Genomic DNA, 22,381 nt, shown 5'->3' with positions numbered 1-22,381 from the left:
TAACCAAACAAGACTAAGGTTTTTTGAAAGAGGTTTTGACTCTATAAAAGAAAACTAACTTGAAAATTACAACCAAACTAACAAACGATAAATTACAAGTGACAAAACAAATAAAGAACGAACGATGCGAAAACCAACGAACCAAGAAAGGCCAAAGGCCACGGCCAAATCACGGCCAAACCCAAACAAGGCTATCCTAAGTCCTAGGTCAGGTTCATTAGTTGGATCAATTGATTGCGAAACGAGCTCGGAACGAATTAGAAAACAAGTTAGAAACGACGTTGATCGATTGAAAAGAGGTCTTGCAATTGTGTATTCTACACGGCTCAAAAGGGGTCAAATTAGGTCAAGTTCGCTAATTAATTTAACTCATCGAGTGTTAATAAGAAGGTGCTAATCACGCACTCTTATACTAGCGAGAAATTAGGTGAAAGAGAGAGATGCGTTCATTAAGTTACAGAATTGTTAATCGGTTTTTAAAGCTATGTCGATGTACCCTAATGTGTCTAATTAGGTTATTAAATTAATCAAATGTCGTCTAAATACGTCATATGTTAACAATCAGAGGTTAAACTAACATACAACGGGTCCTAGGGTGTGTCGAATTGGCCGAAACAACAAAGGGGTCAAAAGCGGAGAACGAAGTTAGAAATTCGTTTTATTTATGCCCTACCTTGAACACGAGGATATGTAAATGAGACGGGGGTGTACGACCGACTGAAGTAGCGGTTTATTTTCCCATCTCAAGTCAACGCGGGTGTTCATGGTGGTACTTTAACTCATACTCGGACTAAACTAGTTTCATAGTTAATTTAGACGATGAATAAAAGCGATAAACAAACAAAAATAAACCATAAGAAAAACAAGCATAAAAACGAAATAAAAAAGGAGAAAGAGGAGGATTTGATGCACCCTCAACCTACATGTATCGTTGACACCGTCTTGGGTCGTAATCGATGGTAGATTTTATCTCGAGAGGCCGTCGTCGACGAAGAAACAAAGCAAACAACACGTTTTTATCGAATCTGGACAGCAACTTTCAAACAGCGATTTCTCCCTCGTTTCACGATGAAAATTCGATTTAAAAGATGTTTTGAAAACTAGAAAGAGAGGAGAACAGAGATCTTAAAGCAACCCCTGCTCGTTTTGAGTTATTGGGCACGAAAAACGAGCACAAACAGAACTGGACAGACAAGAAAAGCCGCGAAAACAGAGTGTATAACACTCTGTTTTTCGAGGGAATTCGTGTACTCTCAAGGGCAATTTGGCTCGTAAATCTTTGTCTAATGTGTAGATGGATGTTGTATGGTTAATTAGGAACAAGAAACTCGAGTTTTGATGGAGGTTTGAAGGAGGAACGAATTGTTTTTCGAAGAGGACACACAAACTGTTTCAGTTTGGATGTCGGTTTTGTGGAGGGTTTTTGAGAGGCAATTAGGGTTTGTTTCTGAGGTTTAAAGCTTGTAAGTGACGGTTGTATGTATGGAGAACTTAGAGGAATGAATGTATGGTGAAGGGTGGGTATTTATAGGGAGTTAAAGTAGGGTAAAAGGGAGGAGAGGCAGACGGGCTCGGCTGAGCATAGCTGCTGTCCAGCAGCTTTTGGGGGGTTTTCTAGGGTTCGTATGGGGGGTTTTCTTGGTGGTTAAGGTAAGGTAATATGGGTAGGATATTAGGGTATGGGTTAGGGTTAATGGGCACGGGTTTTGGTGGTATTTGGAGCGGGTTTTGGGCTCGGGATTTGAGCTGCAAAACAGGGGGGCTGCTTTGTGTATGCGGGCTGTTTGGGGGTGATTTGGGATGGGATTTGGGCCGTGGTTAAGGGGGTTCGAACTGGGTTGGATGGGTAGAGGCTTAGGTTGGTTAGTGTACTCGAGATTCGTGCCAACTCGTAAAGAAAACGGGCTCAAAAACCGAGCTAAAATCGAGCTCAAAAACGTGTGGTTGAAACGAGTTCTTTTCGATTTTTAAAACGATTTTTCAAATCAATTAACACATTAAAATAAATGATTTTTCAAATCAAATACACTCATAAAATGATTTTTCAAATCAAATATTTATTTTATTTTCAATAAAATAAATTTGAGAAAATAAACTCTAAAAAGCTTTAATTTAAATATCATTTAAATTAATAAAATGAATTCACTTTAAAAAAACATTAATTTAAATATCATTTAAAATAATAAAATACTTCATCGACGACGCCCATTCTACATCGTAAAACGAGCTCCAAATAATGACAATGACAACTAAAGAATACATGTGTCCTATCATCATCGGGTGTTTGTCGGGTTCTCTATAAATTCCAATATCGACGGATACGGGTATCTACAACTAACTATACAACCAAAGAATCAAAAAGAAAATACTATAAAGATTGAAACCAATTTTTATCTCTTGCACCCATGATACTGAAGTTTTGCTTCAAAAAACTCATTTTGACATCCTGTAGAATTTGATGAATAATCTGCTCAGGTCTCCTAACAATATGATCCATTCGTGCCTCATTCTGTACTCTCCAAATCCAGTAAATCAGTGCCACATGACAAGCACCAACATACCTCTTTCGTAGTTTGGAGATCCGTCTGCCTGCAGAAAACTAACAGACTAAATCTTGCATCCTGAAGACAGTGTGAAGGTTGTTTTGCAGCAGACTAGTACAAGTTTTAGCATGGACACAGTCATAACTCAAATGGCCATGACTCTCATCAGCCAATAGACAAATAGGACAAAGCTTCTCCACTGCTAAACCCATTCTATCCAGCCTGTCTCTTGTGGGTAATCTCTGATGCATAAATTCCCAGAAAATGAAAGAACATTTGGGAATGTTTAAGGAGTTCCAGCAGAGAAATCTCCAAGAGACCTTAGGTTTTTTTAGTCTCAACCACTCATAACCTGCTGCCACAGTGTAAGGAGCAGGAGCATTCAACCATTGATTGGTGGTGTAAGCTTGCTTATAAGTATTCATTATATAAGTTATCTTCTTCCATGGCCAGCTGCAATCAGAAAGGGCCATGTAATCAAACCAATTTGTACCTTTCATATACACATGGTTCACCCATCTAACCCATAGGTGATCTTTCTTATAAGCAAGCCACCACACATACTTACCTAACAAGGCTTTGTTCCACATTTTTATGTCTTTGATACCCAAACCACCCTTATCTTTTGGATGGCAACAAGTGTCCCAACTGATATTAGGAACTTTGCTATATTCAGACTTGCCACTCCACAAAAGGTTCCTGCAAATTGCATTGATTTTGTTCATAATACAACTAGGAATCAGAAATAATGTAGCCCAATAAGAGTGCAGATTGGCCAACACAGCATTCACCAAAGTCACCCTGCCTGCATAAGAGAGATGCTTAGCCCCCCAACCTCTGATCCTAGCTACAATTCTGTTAGTCAATTTAAGCCCCTCATTCTTAGTCAGCTTCTTAGAAGAAATGGGAACTTCCAAGTACTTAAAAGGAAGGGACCCCCTATGAAATCCTGAGACTTGCAGGATAGAATCAATAACATCATCCCTGACCCCATTAAAATAAATATCTGATTTGCTCCTATTCAGTTGAAGCCCAGAAGCAGTAGAGAAAGTAGAAAAAGCTCGTAGGAGCCACATGATATAAATATCAGTCCCCTTGCAAAACAGAAGAAGGTCGTCAGCAAATAGTAAATGGTTCAACTTAATATGACCACACATGGGATGGAACCTGAACCCTTCCTGATGAGCAACCACACCTAGAATCATTGATAAGTACTCCATGCAAATGGTAAACATCAAGGGAGAGAGAGGGTCACCCTACCTTAAACCCCTCCTTCCTTGAAAGAAACCAAAATTATTACCATTGACAACAAGAGAATATGATGGGCTAGTCATACAAGTCATCACCAGCTCAATAAATTTCTGAGGGAAATTCAAAGCAACTAACATCTGAGAACGAAAAGACCACTCCACTGAGTCATAGGCTTTCCTAAGATCAATTTTAATTAGACACTTAGGAGAAGCACCCTTTCTATTATATAACCTAACCAAATCTTGGCAAATAAGCACATTTTCTACAATACTCTTTCCTTTAATGAACCCTCCTTGATTCTCACTAATTATTCCAGGCAACACCCTACTCAATCTTTTGCAAATGACTTTAGATAAAGTTTTATAAATGGTAGTGCAACAGGCTATTGGACGGAACTCCAGAACACTGGTGGGATTTGAATTTTTTGGAATTAGGGTAAGAGCAGTAGTGTTAACTTGCTTGAGAAGTTTACCAGTTCTGAAAAAACCTTGGATAGCCAGGGTTACATCCTCCCCTACAATCTCCCATGAGTCCTTAAAAAACTGGCTACTATAGCCATCAGGACCAGGAGATTTAGCAGAAGATATAGCAAACATACACTCTTTAATCTCAACAGCAGTCACACCAGCCAATAAAATATTTCTATGTTCTTCTGTGACCAACTTACCAATCCTTACAGTAGGGAAATTTACAGGCTTAGTAGGCAAAGAAGTGCCCAACAGACTTTTGTAATAGTCTAAGAAAGCACCTTCTATACCAGCACAGGTAGTATGCAGAACTCCATCCACTCCTGTAATACTCATGACTCTATTGTGCACTTGTCTTGCACGAATTTGGCTGTGAAAATATCTGGTGTTCTTATCACCATATTTTATCCAATAAACCTTTGCTTTCTGGCTCAAGAAGCTATGCTGAATCCTATCAAGATGTATATAACTAGCTGCAGCATCCCTCTCAGCAGCAATAAGATCATGATCATAAGGATTTAAATGCATTTGAATTTGAATATCCTCCAAAAGAGCTTTAGCTATTCCCAGAGACGTTTCCACATCAGCAAAGCCATTCCTATTCAAACTCTTAAGGGGACTTTTTACACCCTTCAACTTGGTCACAAGCTTATACATCAGAGTACCTCCTACCCCCGATTCCAGGCAGCTTGTACCACAGCTTTGAAATTACTATCTAAGCTCCACATGTTATAGTACTTGAACTGAACCTTCCTTTTATCTCTCCTAATTTTCCTATAGCAAACACAAGTGTTGTGATCAAAAAGACCTTCAGGCATGAAATGAGCATAAGCAGCAGGATACAAATCCATCCATTCAACATTGACCATAAACCTATCAATCCTAGAAAAACTCCTTGAAGCAGGAACTTGTTTGTTGTTCCAAGTGTAAAAAGCTCCTTGCCCCTTAATATCCATAAGACCACAATACTCCACACAATCTCTAAAATCAGCTATCTCAGCCCAAAGAACTTCTCTTCCAATTCTCTCATTAAAGTGTAATACACTGTTGAAATCCCCACAAACAACCCAAGGACCTGAGTAGTTATCCTTCATTTCCTTCAGGTGAGACCACATAGCCAATCTCTCAACCTCATTATTTGAACCATAAACAACAGAGAGCAAGAATTCATCCCCAGAATCAAATTCAGAAACCTGGACTGTTATAGCATGAGTGTTTTTGTGAAGTAAATTGACCAAAAAATGTTAAGGATCCCAGATGACCCAAACTCTTCCCCCTTGACGATAATCACTATTATTTAAACCTTTCCAGTGACCACCTAACTTACTAAGAACACTATCAAAATCCTGCTCTTTTATTTTAGTTTCTACCAAACCATAGAGGCCAATATTATTTTGGAACAAAAACTTCTTAACATCTAACTGTTTATTGGCCCCATTTATTCCCCTAACATTCCAACATCCTATGATATCCATCAGAAACTATTCCAGGTGGATCCTTCTGTCTCCCACTCAATGCCCTTTTACCACTAGGACTAGTTAACACTTCCACATAAGTTTTGGTAGGAGACTGCTGCACAGAATGCAGGTGCTCCTGTCTAGAGACCTGCTGGACAACATGGACAAGAGTGATCAGTGATGAATTGTGATAGGTAGGCCCCCCAAAAGGAATCTCAGGAGTAGCTGCCTTTGTAGGTGACTTAGATGTCACAACCACCTTCTGAACTGGTCTCCAGACCTTCTGTGAAGGTTTTGGCACTGGCCTAGTGACAGGAATAGGCTGCTTCTTTTTACACATATCAGTGGTATGTCCTATTCCCTTGAAATCACCACATATGGTAGGCCTCCATTCATACTCTTCCAATATTGTCACTTCCTGCCCCTTCTCATCCTAGAAAGTCAATTTCTCAGGAAAGGCTTGTCCTATCTCAACCTCAACCAGTAACCTAGCATAACCCAATCTCGTTTTTGTTGGAATAAGTGTCCTCCGACAATAATGCGATCACAACTGTCGATCATAATGATCACATGTTTAAATCTCATATTTAAGAATACATGTGGAAAGTAATATTTTACAGTCAACTGGTCCACACATATCGGTAATGATTGGCTGACTAGAGTTTGACATTACTGTCGTGCGACGGTGGTGATCAGTTGATCCCCTTAGGTCATACCTAAAGGGTGACGCTCTTAATTGATTATTTAATTAATCGTATGTCCATACGGGTTTATTAAATTGCTTAAAATTGACGGACGATTTTGTGAGTATAATTGATGTGTCTTATTGTAATTCGTTTAAATAAGATACAGACTAAGTAATCAAATTGTTTTATTACTTAGATAAAATTATTGTTTACGAAACAATTGAAATTGAATGAATATTTTATTATAAATACAAGACGTTGTGATTTATAATTGATAAACCGTTTTGGTACAAGTAATTTCGAATTACTAGTCGATTTTTGTATATGACATATTTTTATTAATATGTTGATTTTTAATTGTTAAAAATACATGTTATATGTATGATGTCATGTAATATGTTACATGTGAAATATTGACAAAATCACAAAATAAATGGACTCCTCCATTTTATATAAGTGTACCGAAATAATGGGTGAGTAGTAGGGTTTTATTGTGTTTTATTTTAAATCAAACACAATGATTACATTTTTATATAGCCTTACATGCCTACATTTTGTGGGTAGAAGCAATGGCCATACATTGGCCTTGTGATTCCCACCCCACCCGGTTTTGGACAAGAGAGGAAGCCAAGGGTTTTCACTCTTATTCTTCCTAAATACACCACCATAATGTAGTGTATTATTATTATTCATTCCATACACATAAAAACTTAGAGAAGTTTAAGAGAGAAAATACTCTATAATTCATCCCTCTCCTTACCGAAACAAGAGAGACAAAAATAATATTTTGGTTCATTTTTAAGCCAGATTAATAATATTACTAGTTCATAATATTATTAATTATTAAGAGTAACACATTGGGTATAAGCTTTTGGGAGAGGTTCTAATTTGAACCTTTGTTCATCTATTATAAGGAAGCTCAAGAACTAACAAATAGGTGAATTTGTTGGTGCCCTTTTGATCTGAAATCCCAAAGTAAGATTGACGATTTCTTCTCTAATCTTGTTTTTGAGTTTGCATGCATAAGATCTAGTTATTATTTTATGACTAAATAATCACTTTGTATGAAATGTATAGAGATGGAATTAAGAATCCTAACAATTGGTATCAGAGCCTTAGGTTGTTTGCATGCAAATCGGTTTATTGTTTTTCCGAGTTAATCTTATTAACAAACAAAACTTGTAATTTTGTGTTTATTATGATATATCACGAAATCACTTTGCATGTTGAAGTTTCTGATCCTAAAATGTATTTGGGATAATTTGGGTCATTTATGGATTATATTGTTCATTTTGTTAATTTATGACATAAAAAATGTGATTTTGTATATATAAATGTCATTTTTGGACGCAAATTACTTAAACTTCGAATTTTCCAGTGGTTTTTGGATATATTTTCACATGTAATACATACTAATGGCCTTTAGATTTTCATGTTAAAATAAGTTGTTTTGCTCGAAATATGAATTTTATAATTTAAAATCGTATTTAAATGGGTAAATAGGTTAATATGAGTTATATTTCGAATTTAATCATGAAATTTTAGTATATTGTCACATGCAATTTTACAAGATTTGTGTAAAATGTGTGGCTATAGGGAAGTCTTTTTGCATGATTTATGAATTTTTGATGAAAAATCACATAAATAGTGACTATAATTAGTTATAATGCTAAAACGTACTTCATGACTAAAGAAAAACGTCACATATTGCATTTTATCATATATTTCAGATCTAAAAGTGAAAAGTTAATGAAAATAAATTTTCTCATATTTTAATGGTCATATTTGTTAAAACCGATAAACCGCAACATTGTTTTTCTCGATATTTTTTGGAAATATTTAACCTAAGTATTGAACATTATGAGAGTTATGGTTTTTTTTCCATAATGTTCATAAGTTTGAATTTCAAATTTTGAAATTATTTGAAATTATTTTGATTTAATTTGAAGTTTATGTTATAAAATTGTAATTTTAAGTCCATAATGAACAATATTATCAAATCAAGTTGAATTATTGTCAAAGTGTTAGTGAAGACTAAATTTTGAGTCATAAGTGAGTTAGGATAATTAACTTGAACATAAATATGAGTTTATGTAACATATTGTGATTTAATAAGTTAAATCACGCAAATCCGTAAAAACCGATTAATAGACGATATTGGCTATTTAAAGGCGATTTAGCTTAAAATTTGGCATGTTCATACATATTATAAATGTTGCATTTATTTATGATTGTCATAATTTTGGTTTATATAATTTTGAATTATATAATTTTACTTAGTATGGCCTTAGTTTTTAGTCGATATTACCCGAAATGTATGGGAATATCGATTCGGTTGTAATTTTGTGATCTTGTATCACCAATTTGTAATTTAATAGTTATTTAATTTTTATTACAAATGTATAATAGGAAATTATGTTATTTATTTTGTAATTTCCCGGAGTTCCCGAAGAAGACGGTGTTGCCTCGTTTTGCGTGCCAAGACCGAAGTTCAAGGGACCAAAGGAGTTGGTTTCCGCATTTGTAATAGTTTATTAGATTTACTATTTTAGGAAGGCCATACTAGAATTTTATTTTTATGCTTTGCATTTTATTTATATGTTGCATGCATCGCTAAATCGCCATAACTTAACATGCATTTTTTAAATCGAGTTTATCGACCGTGTCAATTACAATTATCGTAGTTCACCGCTTTAGTTCACTTAAAACGTGATAGATAATAAATTGACATGACCTCTCGCTAAATAAACAATTGAGACTTAGCTTTACCAAAAATTAGAAACCATGAAAACCTATTTCGTGAGGGAGTGCGCTCGGCCAAACCGGGGTACAAACCTTATTACGTAGGGGAAGTGGGTGATAAATGTCTATCCACCGAATTCATGTTGATGAGGGTTGTATCGCCAAAGCGTGCCCAAGTTAATGTGAATTTGGATCATGGACACATTTATTCGAAATTTGGGTTGAACTCAACAAAAGTATTCTCGACCATAGCCAGATGTGTTTTGGGCTAAAGATAAAAATTAATGTAATTTTATCGACCAAGAGTTCTAAAAGTAGAATCAATTAAAGGGTTAATCCACCGAGTTATATTGATAAGGGATGTATCGCCAAAGCGTGCCCAAGTTGATATGAATTTGGGTCTTGGAATCATTTATCAAAGTTGGGTAGAGGTCACTAGATAAATGCAATAAAACTTGTTTAAATTAAAATTTACGAGTATTATTATTATTTTAAAAATGAAAAGTGTTTTATTCCTTCTATTTTTGTTTTGTAGACCACTTTTATTTCTCATAACAAATGGCCGCGCCAAACAACAACGCTCACGCTCTCACTAATGTTTCATGGCTTCGATCCTTCATGGATCGTTGTAAACTTGAAAAGAATGGGTCAAACTTTTCCGATTGGGATGCCCAACTCAAGCTAGCCGCCCAAGGCGACGATAAGGTTCGTTACCTTATGGAGGCCTCTCCACCCGAACCTAACGCTAGGTCGAGTGCCGCAACAAGGGAAGCCTATGAAGCTTACCATAAGGAATCCGCCGCAATTAAAAATGTGTTAATTTTTGCGATGGAGGCGGATCTCTAAAGGAGAGCTTTCAAAATGGGCACCGCTTATGAAATTTATTCCAAACTTGTGACAATGTTCTCACAAACACCAAGGATCGTCCAATATGAGGCGGCCTCAGCATTCTTTGATCTCGATTTCAAGGAGGGCCAAAAGGTTAGCCCTCACGTGCTCAATTTGTTGGAGCTAGTCGAGACATTGAAAATTCAAAAGGTTGAAATCCCCAAGGAGCTAATTGTTGATAGGATTCTTCACTCTTTATGCAAAGTCAAATCATATGTGCAATTTCGGGTGAATTTCAATATAGAAGACAAGGATGTGTCTCTTGAGGAGTTGCACAAGTTACTTGTGCAAGCCGAAAGAGACATGGGGCTAAATGTTAGCCCACCTAAGGATGTGCTAAATATAAGCACTAAGAGCAAGGGGAAGTTCAAGAAGAATGGGAAAAAGAGTAAGAGGCAAGCTCCCATGAACACCAAGGCCAAGACTTTTGAAGCTAGCACTTCCAAACCCAAGAAGGGTCCGCTTGATAAATGCCATTATTGTAATGGTGTTGGACATTGGAAGAGGAATTGTTCCAAGTATCTTGGTGAAATCAAAGCTGGAAAGATCACTTCAGTAGGTAAATGACTATCCTTTCTTTTATGTTTCTAATTCAACTATGGTATTTTGATACAAGTTGTGATAATGTATCCCCTTGTTATTGTAAATAGGGCCTCCTCCAAGCAAAGATAAGGGAAAAGAGAAGCAAGCTTAAGAAATCATGAAGGATCTAGGAGTAGCTACCAATGAAGCTTGGCTTTTATTATTGTCTTTATTTATTTATTTTTTTGCAAAAAATTATCATTTCATTTTAAGGAGAAATAAATTACAATGAAGTTTTGCAAAAGCTAGCCACTAGAAGAAAAAACAACTATACAATGTTAATTACACAAAGTCTCCTCTAGAAGCCTATACTGAGAGTGATGCTTCCACATAAGCATTCGGACAATGACAAAAAACTTGATTCTCCTCACAAGCCCAATGACAGGACGAGAGTGACCTTGAAAAATTCTGGCATTGCGTTCAGTCCAGATCTGGTGAACAGAGGTAGTAAGGGACACATCAAACCAAGCTTTCTGCCAGTTCCTAGCTCCTTTGATAGGAAAAGTCAGCTCATCTTTAAGGGAAACACCAGACCTCATGTGACCCATCCAAGCCAGCACCTGGTGCCAAACAGAAGCAGAAAAGGAACAACTGAAGAACAGATGGCCTTGAGACTCCTCCTCATGTTCACATAGAGAGCATCTGTTAACAAATTGCATACCCCTAAGCTTGAGGTTATCAATAGTAGCTAACTGATTCTGAACAGCCAGGGAGCAAACAATTCTATGACTAGGAATAATACGAGAATGTAAGATTCCTTTGGTCCAAGACCCAGCAGCAGGAGCATTCCTGAAAAAACCATAAACCTGCTGTAGTGGTAGCTTTGAACCAGATAGCCAACCTTGTATGAGATGATGAGCAGAAGAGATTGAACCAGATAGCTCAACCAATCTGTCTCTAGCAGCTAAAATACTCTTGAAACTGGATGGATAATGAACTTTTGAAGAAATATGCCAAATGTCCTCATGCTTGAGAATATACTTCTGCACCCATCTACTCCATAACCCCTGATCAGAAGCTGAAATAGAGCAGATCTATTTACACAGGAGAGAATAATTTCAAGCTTCCAAGTCTTTGATGTTAAACCCACCAGAAGACCATGGAGAAGAAATTTGGTGCCAGCTTTTAAAGACCATCTTTCTGGAACCCATAGGGATACCCCAGAAGAAATCTTTACAAAGTTTATTGATATGAGCAATCACAGTTCTAGGAATAAGAACAGTAGAGCACCAAAAATTCTTAAGGCCAAAAACAATAGAATTGATTAGCTGCAATTTACCAGCATAAGGCAGAAAACAGTTTGACCAGTGAGCCATTGCTTGCTGAATTTTGATGATGATAGTGTCAAACATGTCACTGGTTAGTCTAGAAGTGTGCAAGGGGAGCCCTAAATACCTGAAGGGGAATGCTCCTTCAGAAAACCCAGTAGAACTGAGTATAAGCTCTTTGACTGGTTCAGAGACACCACCAAAATAGATGTTAGTTTTCTCAGTGTTAGCATGTAAACCAGAGAGGAGAGCAAACTTATGAAGAGTATCAGAAATAGCAGAAACAGATGGAACATCACCTCTAATGAAAATCATTAAATCATCAGCAAAAATAAGATGGGTAAGCTTGATATTGCTGCACTTAGGATGATAAGAAACCTGAGTTTGATCACAAATTCTTCTGAGATAACGAGAAAGAATTCCCATCCCTAAGACAAAGAGATAAGGAGACAAGGGGTCACCCTGTCTAATGCCACTCCTGCCTTGGAAGAAACCAGTAAGTTCACCATTAATCTTAAGAGAAAACCAGGGACTGGAGATACAGCTCATGATCCAACCTCTGAATTTAGGAGGAAACCCCAGAAGCAGCAAAGTATTAGAGAGAAAAGACCATTGCAAAGAGTCAAAGGCCTTTCTAATATCAACTTTAATCAAGCAACGGGGAGAAATATTTTTCCTGCTGTATCCTTTAACTAAAGCCTGGGAAAGCATAATGTTTTCAAAGATGCTTCTATTTTTAACAAAGGCAGCTTGCTCATTGCCAATAAGAGAAGGGAGAACCTACTAGAGTCTGTTGGCAAGGATCTTACTGATGACTTTATAAAACACAGTACAACAAGAAATGGGTCTGTAATCCAGAACGGAACTAGGGACAGCCTTCTTAGGAATAAGGGAGAGGACAGTCGAATTTGCTTGTTTGGGCATAAAGCTAGTTTTGAAGAAACTATGAACTGCTTTACACAAATCCAACCCCACAATGGCCCAAGCAGATTTGAAAAAACCAGCAGAAAAACCGTCCATACCAGGACAACTATTGCTATCCATACTAAAGACTACATCCTTGACTTCCTTTAAAGAAATGGAAGCATCAAGGGCAGAGCTCTCATCAGGAGAAATGGAAGCACCCTCAGCTAGGAATGCATCACTAAGAGGCTAAACAGAAGATTCATGACCCAATAAACTCATATAGTAGTCCTGGAAAGCTTTGTTGATGTGATCAGGCTCCAAATGAAGCTGACCAGACATATCTTTTATGGCACCAAGCTGTTGATGATGCTTTCTTGCTGAAATTCTAGCAAAGAAATATTTAGAACTACTATCAGCATCCTGAATGTGTTTTATCTTAGCTCTTTGTGCCAAAATGCTAAGTTCAGCAGCCTTGAGTTTGCTATACTCCTGGATTTTAGCTTTCTCCTCATGGATAAGATCAGCAGAGAAAGGATCATTGGCCAATTTAGCTTGACAGTCAGTCAGGCTATTCTTAGCCTCCTTGACTCTAGCAGAAATGCTAGTGAATTCTGTTTGATGGAGCTGAGAAAGAGCATGCTTAACAGACTTAAGTTTTTCAAAGAAACAAAAGATAGGGCTACCTTTTTTATCAGTTTTCCAGGCCTCAGCAACAGTTCTAATATAATCTGGGTGATCAATCCAGCCATTCAAAAAACTGAACCCCTTCTTAATCTTCCTATCATCAGAAATATAGACAATGACAGAGGAGTGATCATAAAGTCCAGATTCAGAGAAATGAGCAAAAGAATTAGGTAGAGAAGAGATCCAGCCAGGGTTGATAAGGACCCTATCCAGCTTGGACCAAACTCTAGAAGAGGGCTCTTGTTTATTAGTCCAGGTTAAATCACAACCAGTGCTAGAAATGTCCTCAAGATGGCAAGAAGAAAGGCATTGATTAAAAGAAGTCATTTCATGCAAAACAGGTGGGTTATTGCTGAGTTTTTCAGTGGGGTCCCTGACCACATTAAAATCCCCAAGCACAATCCAAGGGTCATCAGTGGAAAGGCTATGCAGGCCATCCCATAACTGCTCCCTAACAGTTGCATTATTACTGCCATACACCATACTTATAAAGAAGACCAGATTAGATTCAAAATGATGAACTTTGAAATGAATGAACTGAGCTTCAATACCTTTATTCAGAATAGCAGTTGTCTTAGGGTTAAAAAAAACCCAAATTCTCCCATTGTAATGCTTCCTATAATTGCAAACAGTAATCCAATCCTTAAACTTAGCATGAATAATTCTGGAGGCTTGTTTTTGCTTAACTCTAGTTTCTAAAAGAGCTAGAATATCAAGTCTATTATTCTCAAGAAAATCTTTGACCTCACTATGTTTTGTAGGACAGTTGAAACCTCTTATATTCCAAGAAGCAATATTCATAGAGAATGAGGAATGGGGATGGAGGAAACACTAGGAACTTTGGGACCATTAATAGAACATCCTGAGTGCATATCAGACCTGATATCAGGAGGGATTGACTCAGCAGGAGAAAAATTTTGGACTAGTGTGGAACATCCTGAGCCTGAATTCTCAACCTGAGTATCAATCCCATCCTGAAGCAAGTCAGAAGTACCACCTAGTTCAGCAGGTAAAACAGGGAGCACAATGTGATCAACTATCTCACCAGGCTCCAGTACCTGATAAGCATTAGAAACCGGAATTATTTCTATTTCCTGAAAATGGACCTTCTCAGATTGAGATGAACCCAGTTCAGCAGAATCAACATTATCAGTAGAAGAATGCATTTCCAGAGATCCAGAACATACTGAGTGAAGAACAGGCTCCTCAGAATGGGGTGCCCTGGTAGGAGAGGAACTCAGACCTAGCCCATGGCATTCTGAGCCATGAGTCCCTTCCCCCTGAACATCCTTCTTCTGAGAAGCAAGGCCTACACCTAGTTCTGACCCAGGATCAGAAGCTTGCTGGTCTTTCTTGAGCCATTTACAAGTGCTACTTTTGTGCCCAAGTTTACCACAACAAGAACAATAGAAGGGAACCCACTCATACACAATTTTCTGAGTAAATTGCCCTAAGAAAGGAGTATTGATCACAACCTGGTCAACAAAATCCTTAGAAACATCAATTTCCACCATGACTCGAGCAAATGAAAGTTTGTCTTTGTTGGTAGTAGCAAGGTCAGCAAATAGGGGTTTACCAAGCTTTCTAGCAATCTTGCTTAGAACCACATCAGACCAAAGATAAGGGTCAAGTCCAGGAAACAAAATCCATACTGGAACCTTAGCCACAGTTTCCATTTCAGAGGAGAAAGTAGGAGACCAAGGCTTCAAAATAAGGGAGTTACCTTCTATCATCCAAGGGCCTTGCCTAAGCACATTAGTCATGGATTCCTGAGAATCAAAACGAAAAGCAAACCACCCCTTCTTATAGTATTGAACTATAGGGAGAGCAATAGAACCCCAAGACTTACTGACAAATTCCTGAACCACGGTTAGAGAGGGCTTTGCACCAATAACATGCCCCATAATAAATTCCCAAATTTTCATTTCCTTAACAAAATCAGATTGTTCAATCTCAATTTCAGCTGCTTCAGCACTGTTAGGACAGTAGTACAAACTCATACCAGCATTCATTGGAACTTTAACCACATGTGACCATTTTTTCCCCAATTTAGCAGAAATTGGAGAATTTTGTACCTGAATTGAAGGGGAAACATTATTAACCACAGTATTACTAGTCGTATGAACAGATTGAACAGTTTTGGGAACAGAATTCACATTAGGAATAGAAGAAATAGGAGTATTAATAGCAGAAACAGTAGCATTTGATCGAGACAATTGAGGGACACCAATTGGAGTAGAAATCATAGGAGAACGAGAAGAAGAAGGTTTACCAGCCGAAAGACGAGCATCAATGGCGGAAACAATCAAATCATTCACCGTACCCGATTTCGCACCCAAATGTGAAGAATTGTCACCCAAAAATCCATCCACATCGCCATGAGAGCTATCAATAGGAAGCTTAGTAGCTGGAGTAGCTAGGGTTGACCGAAGTTTAGCAATGCGTCCTCTAGTTCTCACCATTAATGGCTAAGAAATCATCGAAAAAAACAGAGTAAAAAAAGTTTGTTATAGAAAGAGAAAAATTTTAGAGAAAAAGTTTTTAGAGAGAGAAAAAGATTTAGTTTTAAAATGTTATTAAACGTTCTCGCCATTATTGTCTTTATTTTAATGTTATGGATTTTAGAAATTTTTTGATTTCCGTGTTCGGCATGGAAATGTGTGATCCTTTTAAACAATGGTTGTATTTTGGATTTTGGTGGCTTGGCTTGCAACCCAAGTCACCCCTTTTATCGTATTTGTTTGTTCTAAAAATTCGTCTTTATATGCTTGCACATAGAAACATATGAACATCTACTTAAAGTGAACCAATAGACAATTATAATAATAGGATTCATTATATGTCCACAAGCTTGAAACTTGTGTATGATCAATTATAAAGTGATGTAGAGTTGATGAACTCTCCTAAAGGAATGTCAATTACCAAGTACACTAATCAAATCTAAAATCTATTAGTCAATCTATGAGATAGTCCTCCTTCTACTTCAAAATCATTATTTGTGTCTCATAAGCTATCTTTGAATATCTAGTGTATTTATTCTAAAGAAAGAGTGGGAGAAATATGAAGACACAAAGAATACAAAGAATAATTTGTATGCTTGAGTAAATGAGATCTACGAAAGAAAGAATGATTTGTATACAAAAATAGATAGTATACATGAATAGATGAGATCTACATAACAAAAAAGACCAAGTGAATTAATCGAAAGACTATGTTCTTAAGATAACTACACGAGGAGACCAAAAGAAAGTTCTTGAAAGAAAATGACTAAAGAAAAGTCTCAACAAGAGATTTTGCTAGTTTATGACCTAGATATAAACAGAGTTTCAAAATTGATATTTACTTAAGAGCCTAAATGAAACAAAGTTGCATCCTTGAATATAAATGAGATTTATGATTAAAAGTTGCAAAGAAAGATATGCCGATGTCTACAAGAGCTAAGTTAATTATTAACCACGCTAGTGTCGTTACTTAACCTCATTATGAAAATGAAATGGTTAAACCTCCTTCCGAAAAGGGTATTTTGAGAAGGACGTGTATTAAATGGGATTTCACATTTAAGTAATGACATTGCTACGCATCATTATAAAAATGAATGAGTTAGAGATTAAAATCTCTTTCCATAAGTTTAAGATTGAAACCTTTTCAAAATAGGTATTTTGAAAAGATATGTTGGAAACATATATGGTTTTATCTTAATAACTTGGCAAAGCAAAATTGATTCCAATTCTTGAAATGTTTCGATTGAGTAGTCAAATACGAAACATGTGGAATCGAGTGGGAGTTTGAAATTATCATGTGAAGACATGAAATTTAGTGGGAGCAATCATCTTGTAAAATTTATAACTCATTACTCATTGAGAATGACGAGCTAGTACTGTCTTTCACAAAGAAGTATTTGAGTTTTCAATTCTAGATGAAAATGGACTAAGATGAATCCAATCACAACATGGGATGTTGGATAGGCATTGAGATATGCACATCAAGTCAACGAGAAACGTAGGTTATTCATATCGATGAAAATGCAATAACCATAAGCAGTCACGGTCATTCATTGAACCTAATAATGGTTGATTGCATGATTAAAGATTACTAATGTTTCCGCCATTAGAATAATCATGCACATGTCCTATAATGAATCATATGCTTAAGAGCATGATGAGTCATTGGTAAGCCATATAAGAATCGTCATGAATTCTTGAGGAGAACTAATGAGCTATTCTAATGTTTGATAGAACACTCTGTTATGTGACAAGAAGTTGCACATATTGAAGTTTTGAAAACGCGTAAGGATTTATGAAAAATCCTAAGCTAATTAATCTAAAAGGAGAAATAAGAAGTTTGAAAAGATACTTGGTTATAGTAAGAAGTTACTCAAAACTAGTATTTTCAAATTTGCTAGGACTTATGAGAAGTGCTAGGCTAATCATCTTGACAATTGTTGCAAGATCCTACAAAACACATACCTGGTACATTATGAGTTGGAAGAACACTTGACTAGTGCAAGTTATGTCGTCCACCATAATTCGTTTGTTATGTGATAAACAACAAGAAAGTTCTCTCAAAATAAAGAACCTAAACCTAGTTTGGGAAACTAGATATGTACTTGGTGAGATTCATGCTATGTAAGACAAACATGAAAATAAAGGAAAATGCAATTCAAGAGTTTGAACACATGGACACATGGTGTGTTAAACTCATGTTGCAAATAACTAGTGTTTACACATTTACAATATACATCACAAGGTGGTAATATGGTATTGACTACCCGAATGTGATGTCCACATTTGTCGTTTGAGTTATTATTAACTCACCTTATACTTTGTTACATCCAAACGGGTTGTAGAGACAATTGAACCCCATTAAAGTGAACACGGATTAACATTGTATTCGCCCATAGTCACTTACATGAGGTGACGTCTCGAAGTGACTAGAGTATGATGCGATTGATGGCAAGTTCAAGTGCCATGGAGTCATGTGAGATGACTAGTCGATCACATAGGCAGACTGTTAGGAACACTTTGTCAGGCTAATTACCGCTTATAGAGTTCTGGCAAATTTATATAGCCTGGTCGTGGCGAGAGCTACTATAGTATTCTAATGAGTCAATTCTTTGACTAAAGACTATTCGCCTAAGGTGGCACAGTTTCAGATTAACTTTGATTTATGTTATTACGACCTTCGTAAATGGGGTCAAATGGGCATATTTTGGGTTATGATAGTTGTGGCTAATCGAAGGGAATAGTGCGATAGGAATTGTCCACCCCTTGTCAGGGTTAAAACAATATCTCAGGGCCACTCGAGGAGTAATGAACAGGAAATGCGTGGCCACGCTCGGAAGGTATCTATGGTAGATAATTCCGGTCAATTAGTTATTCTCCATATCAAGGAAACCACTCTCGATATGATCACTTGCAAGTACGACCAGAAAGACACCTTGCATTGAGTGGGAGATAGTAATAGGACAAGAGAATTGGTGATGCACACTTGTCGAGGACAAGTGGGAGATTGTTGGAATAAGTGTCCTCCGACAATAATGCGATCACAACTGTCGATCATAATAATCACATGTTTAAATTTCATATTTAAGAATACATGTGGGAAGTAATATTTTACAGTCAACTGGTGCACACATATCGGTAATGATTGGCTGACTAGAGTTTGACATTACTGTCGTGTGACAGTGGTGATCAGTTGATCCCCTTAGGTCATACCTAAAGGGTGACGCTCTTAGTTGATTATTTAATTAATCGTATGTCCATACGGGTTTATTAAATTGCTTAAAATTGGCGGACGATTTTGTGAGTATAATTGATGTGTCTTATTGTAATTCGATTTAATAAGATACGGACTAAGTAATCAAATTGTTTTATTACTTAGATAAAATTATTGTTTACGAAACAATTGAAATTGAATGAATATTTTATTATAAATACAAGACGTTGTGATTTATAATTGATAAACTGTTTTGGTACAAGTAATTACGAATTACTAGTCGATTTTTGTATATGACATATTTTTATTAATATGTTTATTTTTAATTGTTAAAAATACATTTTATATGTATGATATCATGTAATATGTTACATGTGACATATTGACAAAATAACAAAATAAAATGGACTCCTCCATTTTATATAAGTGTACCGAAATAATGGGTGAGCAGTAGGGTTTTATTGTGTTTTATTTTAAATCAAACACAATGATTACATTTTTATATAGCCTTACATGCCTACATTTTGTGGGTAGAAGCAATGGCCATGCATTGGCCTTGTGATTCCCACCCCCACCCGGTTTTGGACAAGAGAGGAAGCCAAGGGTTTTCACTCTTATTCTTCCTAAATACACCACCATAATGTAATGTATTATTATTATTCATTCCATACACATAAAAACTTAGAGAAGTTTAAGAGAGAAAATACTCTATAATTCCTCCCTCTCCTTACCGAAATAAGAGAGACAAAAATACTATTTTGGGTCATTTTTAAGCTAGATTAATAATATTACTAGTTCATAATATTATTAATTATTAAGAGTAACACCTTGGGTATAAGCTTTTGGGAGAGGTTCTAATTTGAACCTTTGTTCATCCATTATAAGGAAGCTCAAGAACTAACAAATAGGTGAATTTGTTGGTGCCCTTTTGATCAAAAATCCCAAAGTAAGATTGACGATTTCTTCTCTAATCTTGTTTTTTAGTTTGCAGGCATAAGATCTAGTTATTATTTTATGACTAAATAATCACTTTTGTATGAAATGTATAGAAATAGAATTAATGAATCCTAACAGTTTTGTCCTCAGTGGCACCATCTCGCTTAAGAAACTTACCCAATAAGCCTGCTAATTTCTCAAGACTAGATTTGCCCCAGAATTTTAATGGAAGTCCACACAGACGTAACCAGATTGGTACAAATTGAACACGTTCCTTGTGCAACCTACAAGTCTCTGTCCATGGCTTAACAATTAACGGCTTGTTATCATACATAGAAAACCCCTGTTGCAATACAAGGTTCTAGCATTCCTTAGTCATGAAACGAACCAGAAAAACCCCATTTGGTAAAAGGATATTTTCTCAATTTTGTATGTTGCCCATAACTTCCTAACAAATCCTTCAAGCAATTCCCATGGAGGATTGCTACCTAACACATAGCAAACTACAGAAGTATCCCAATATTCCAATTCAGGCTCAACATCCTCAGGTGTAAGTTTCAGAACAGAGGAATTAGAGGAAGAAGCAACTTCTTTCTGAGGAGATTTAGATTTCTTACCTCTGACTTCGGTCCATTCTGCTTCTTCTTCTACAGATTCTTGCTGAGACTCAGGCTCTACTACTACCATGGTGTCAATATTCAATACCGGAATCCCAACAGTTTCATTAACTTCCCTGGTTTTGTGCGCATCTGCCGTCTGCGGAACTGGTGGAGACGAAGTCGATGCCGAGCTATCCATATCTAGATGAAGATTCGAACAATTAGTAAAAGAGAGACGAAGTTTAGCTTTTGATCGTGTTTTATTTTTTGGTTGGGATTTTTTTTAATGATTTCCTTGCCATTTGTGCAAGTTAAAACCCTAATTTCTCTAGAGAGAAGGCAGAGCTTTCTCTCTAATCCCATTTTTTTCTTAATTTGTCAATTGCTATAAGAACATCATTGTGCTTGTTTTTTCTTCTCTTTTTTCTATGATTATTCTCTAGAATCTCTACATGCAAACCTCAAAAACTCACACAAAATACTAATTTTAATCATATATTACTAAGAGTAGTAATATTAATAATATTAGTAAAATTAGGGAATAACACTACATAATAACTAGTCATTATTAGTACATTTAGTAGTATTTTTGGGTGTAGTCTTGGTGCAACTAAGAGGAGGTGTTCACATCATTGAACCTATGGAGTTTTTCAGGATCATCCTATGTTAGTTAGCTCAAGATCTAGATTAGAAAGGAGTCCAAATCTAGTGCCCATAAATCCGTCTCATCAATGTAAGAAAACCGTTTTCTCCTAATCTTGTTATTTTTGTTATGCATGCACTAGATTCTTATGAGTATAAATTAAGAGTAATTTACAAAATCTATTAAATAAGTTTAATAGGGATTTTTGAAACCTTTCAAGTAGTATATCAGAGCATTTGGTCGTGTATGCATAATCGGTTTGGTTTTTCCGAGTTAAATGTAACTTAATTAAAACTATAAATTTTGTGATTTATGTGACAAAGCCATGAAATTATTTTGCATGTTATGTATTCTGGTTCTAAAATATATGTAGGTCTTTTTGATGATTTATGGATGATTATTGCTTATTTTAATGATTTTTAGTGGAATAATTGCATTTTAATGAATAAAATGTCATTTTTTAACTAAAAGGAGTTAAACTTCGATTTTGACCATGAAATTTTAGTATGACCTCACATACATATTTTACTTATTGTATGTAAAATTTCGTATTAATGTGATTAATACTGCATGATTTATGATTTTTATGTTATAAAAATGCTATAAATGGAGGTTGAATGACTAAAAATAGTTAAACTTCATAAAAGGCCACCAAATTTTAATATGTTGTCACATGAATATTTTACAGATTATATGTAAAATTTTAGATAAATGTAATTTATTATGCATGATTTATAATTTTAATGGTTAAAATAATATAAATAGTGACTATTTTTAGCAAAATTAGCTAAAATGAATTTTATGGCATGAAATTTTTCCCTAATGTTGTATATATGATATGAACATCAGATCTAAAGTTTCATGATTAATTTTGATTGATTTGGTATGTTTATTGATTTTTATGTGATAAAATCGATAAAAGGGCAACTTTATTAGTCATGAAAATTAATTCGAAATTTTTGATTGAAATTTTGCCATTTCCAGGTTCTGGAAATTATTTAAAAATTTTTAAAA

At 36.0% G+C, this 22,381-nt stretch overlaps 1 protein-coding gene across 1 annotated transcript; it reads right to left on the bottom strand.

Moving 5' to 3' along the window:
- Positions 1-10,894: 10,894 nt before the first annotated feature.
- Positions 10,895-12,595, bottom strand: LOC141607529 (uncharacterized). The gene is made up of 2 exons (XM_074426887.1): positions 11,707-12,595; positions 10,895-11,634 (listed from the first exon to the last, which is right to left on the bottom strand). The coding sequence occupies exons 1-2, from the start codon at positions 12,593-12,595 to the stop codon at positions 10,895-10,897; spliced, it is 1,629 nt and encodes a 542-aa protein (XP_074282988.1).
- Positions 12,596-22,381: the final 9,786 nt, after the last annotated feature.

Source organism: Silene latifolia, chromosome 10 (genome assembly GCF_048544455.1).
Source record: "Silene latifolia isolate original U9 population chromosome 10, ASM4854445v1, whole genome shotgun sequence".
NCBI lineage: Eukaryota > Viridiplantae > Streptophyta > Magnoliopsida > Caryophyllales > Caryophyllaceae > Silene > Silene latifolia.
The sequence above is the reverse complement of the archived record's forward strand: the minus strand, read 5'-3'. Positions and strand labels throughout refer to the sequence as shown.

Bases quoted from the DNA above. Each gene is read 5' to 3' on its own strand.
- LOC141607529 (XM_074426887.1), bottom strand. From the start codon at position 12,595: ATGCTTTCCCAGGCTTTAGTTAAAGGATACAGCAGGAAAAATATTTCT. The intron at 11,635-11,706 runs GTGGGTTTAACA...GCTCTATTTCAG, and splicing joins TTCTTCTCCATGGTCTTCTG to CTTCTGATCAGGGGTTATGG.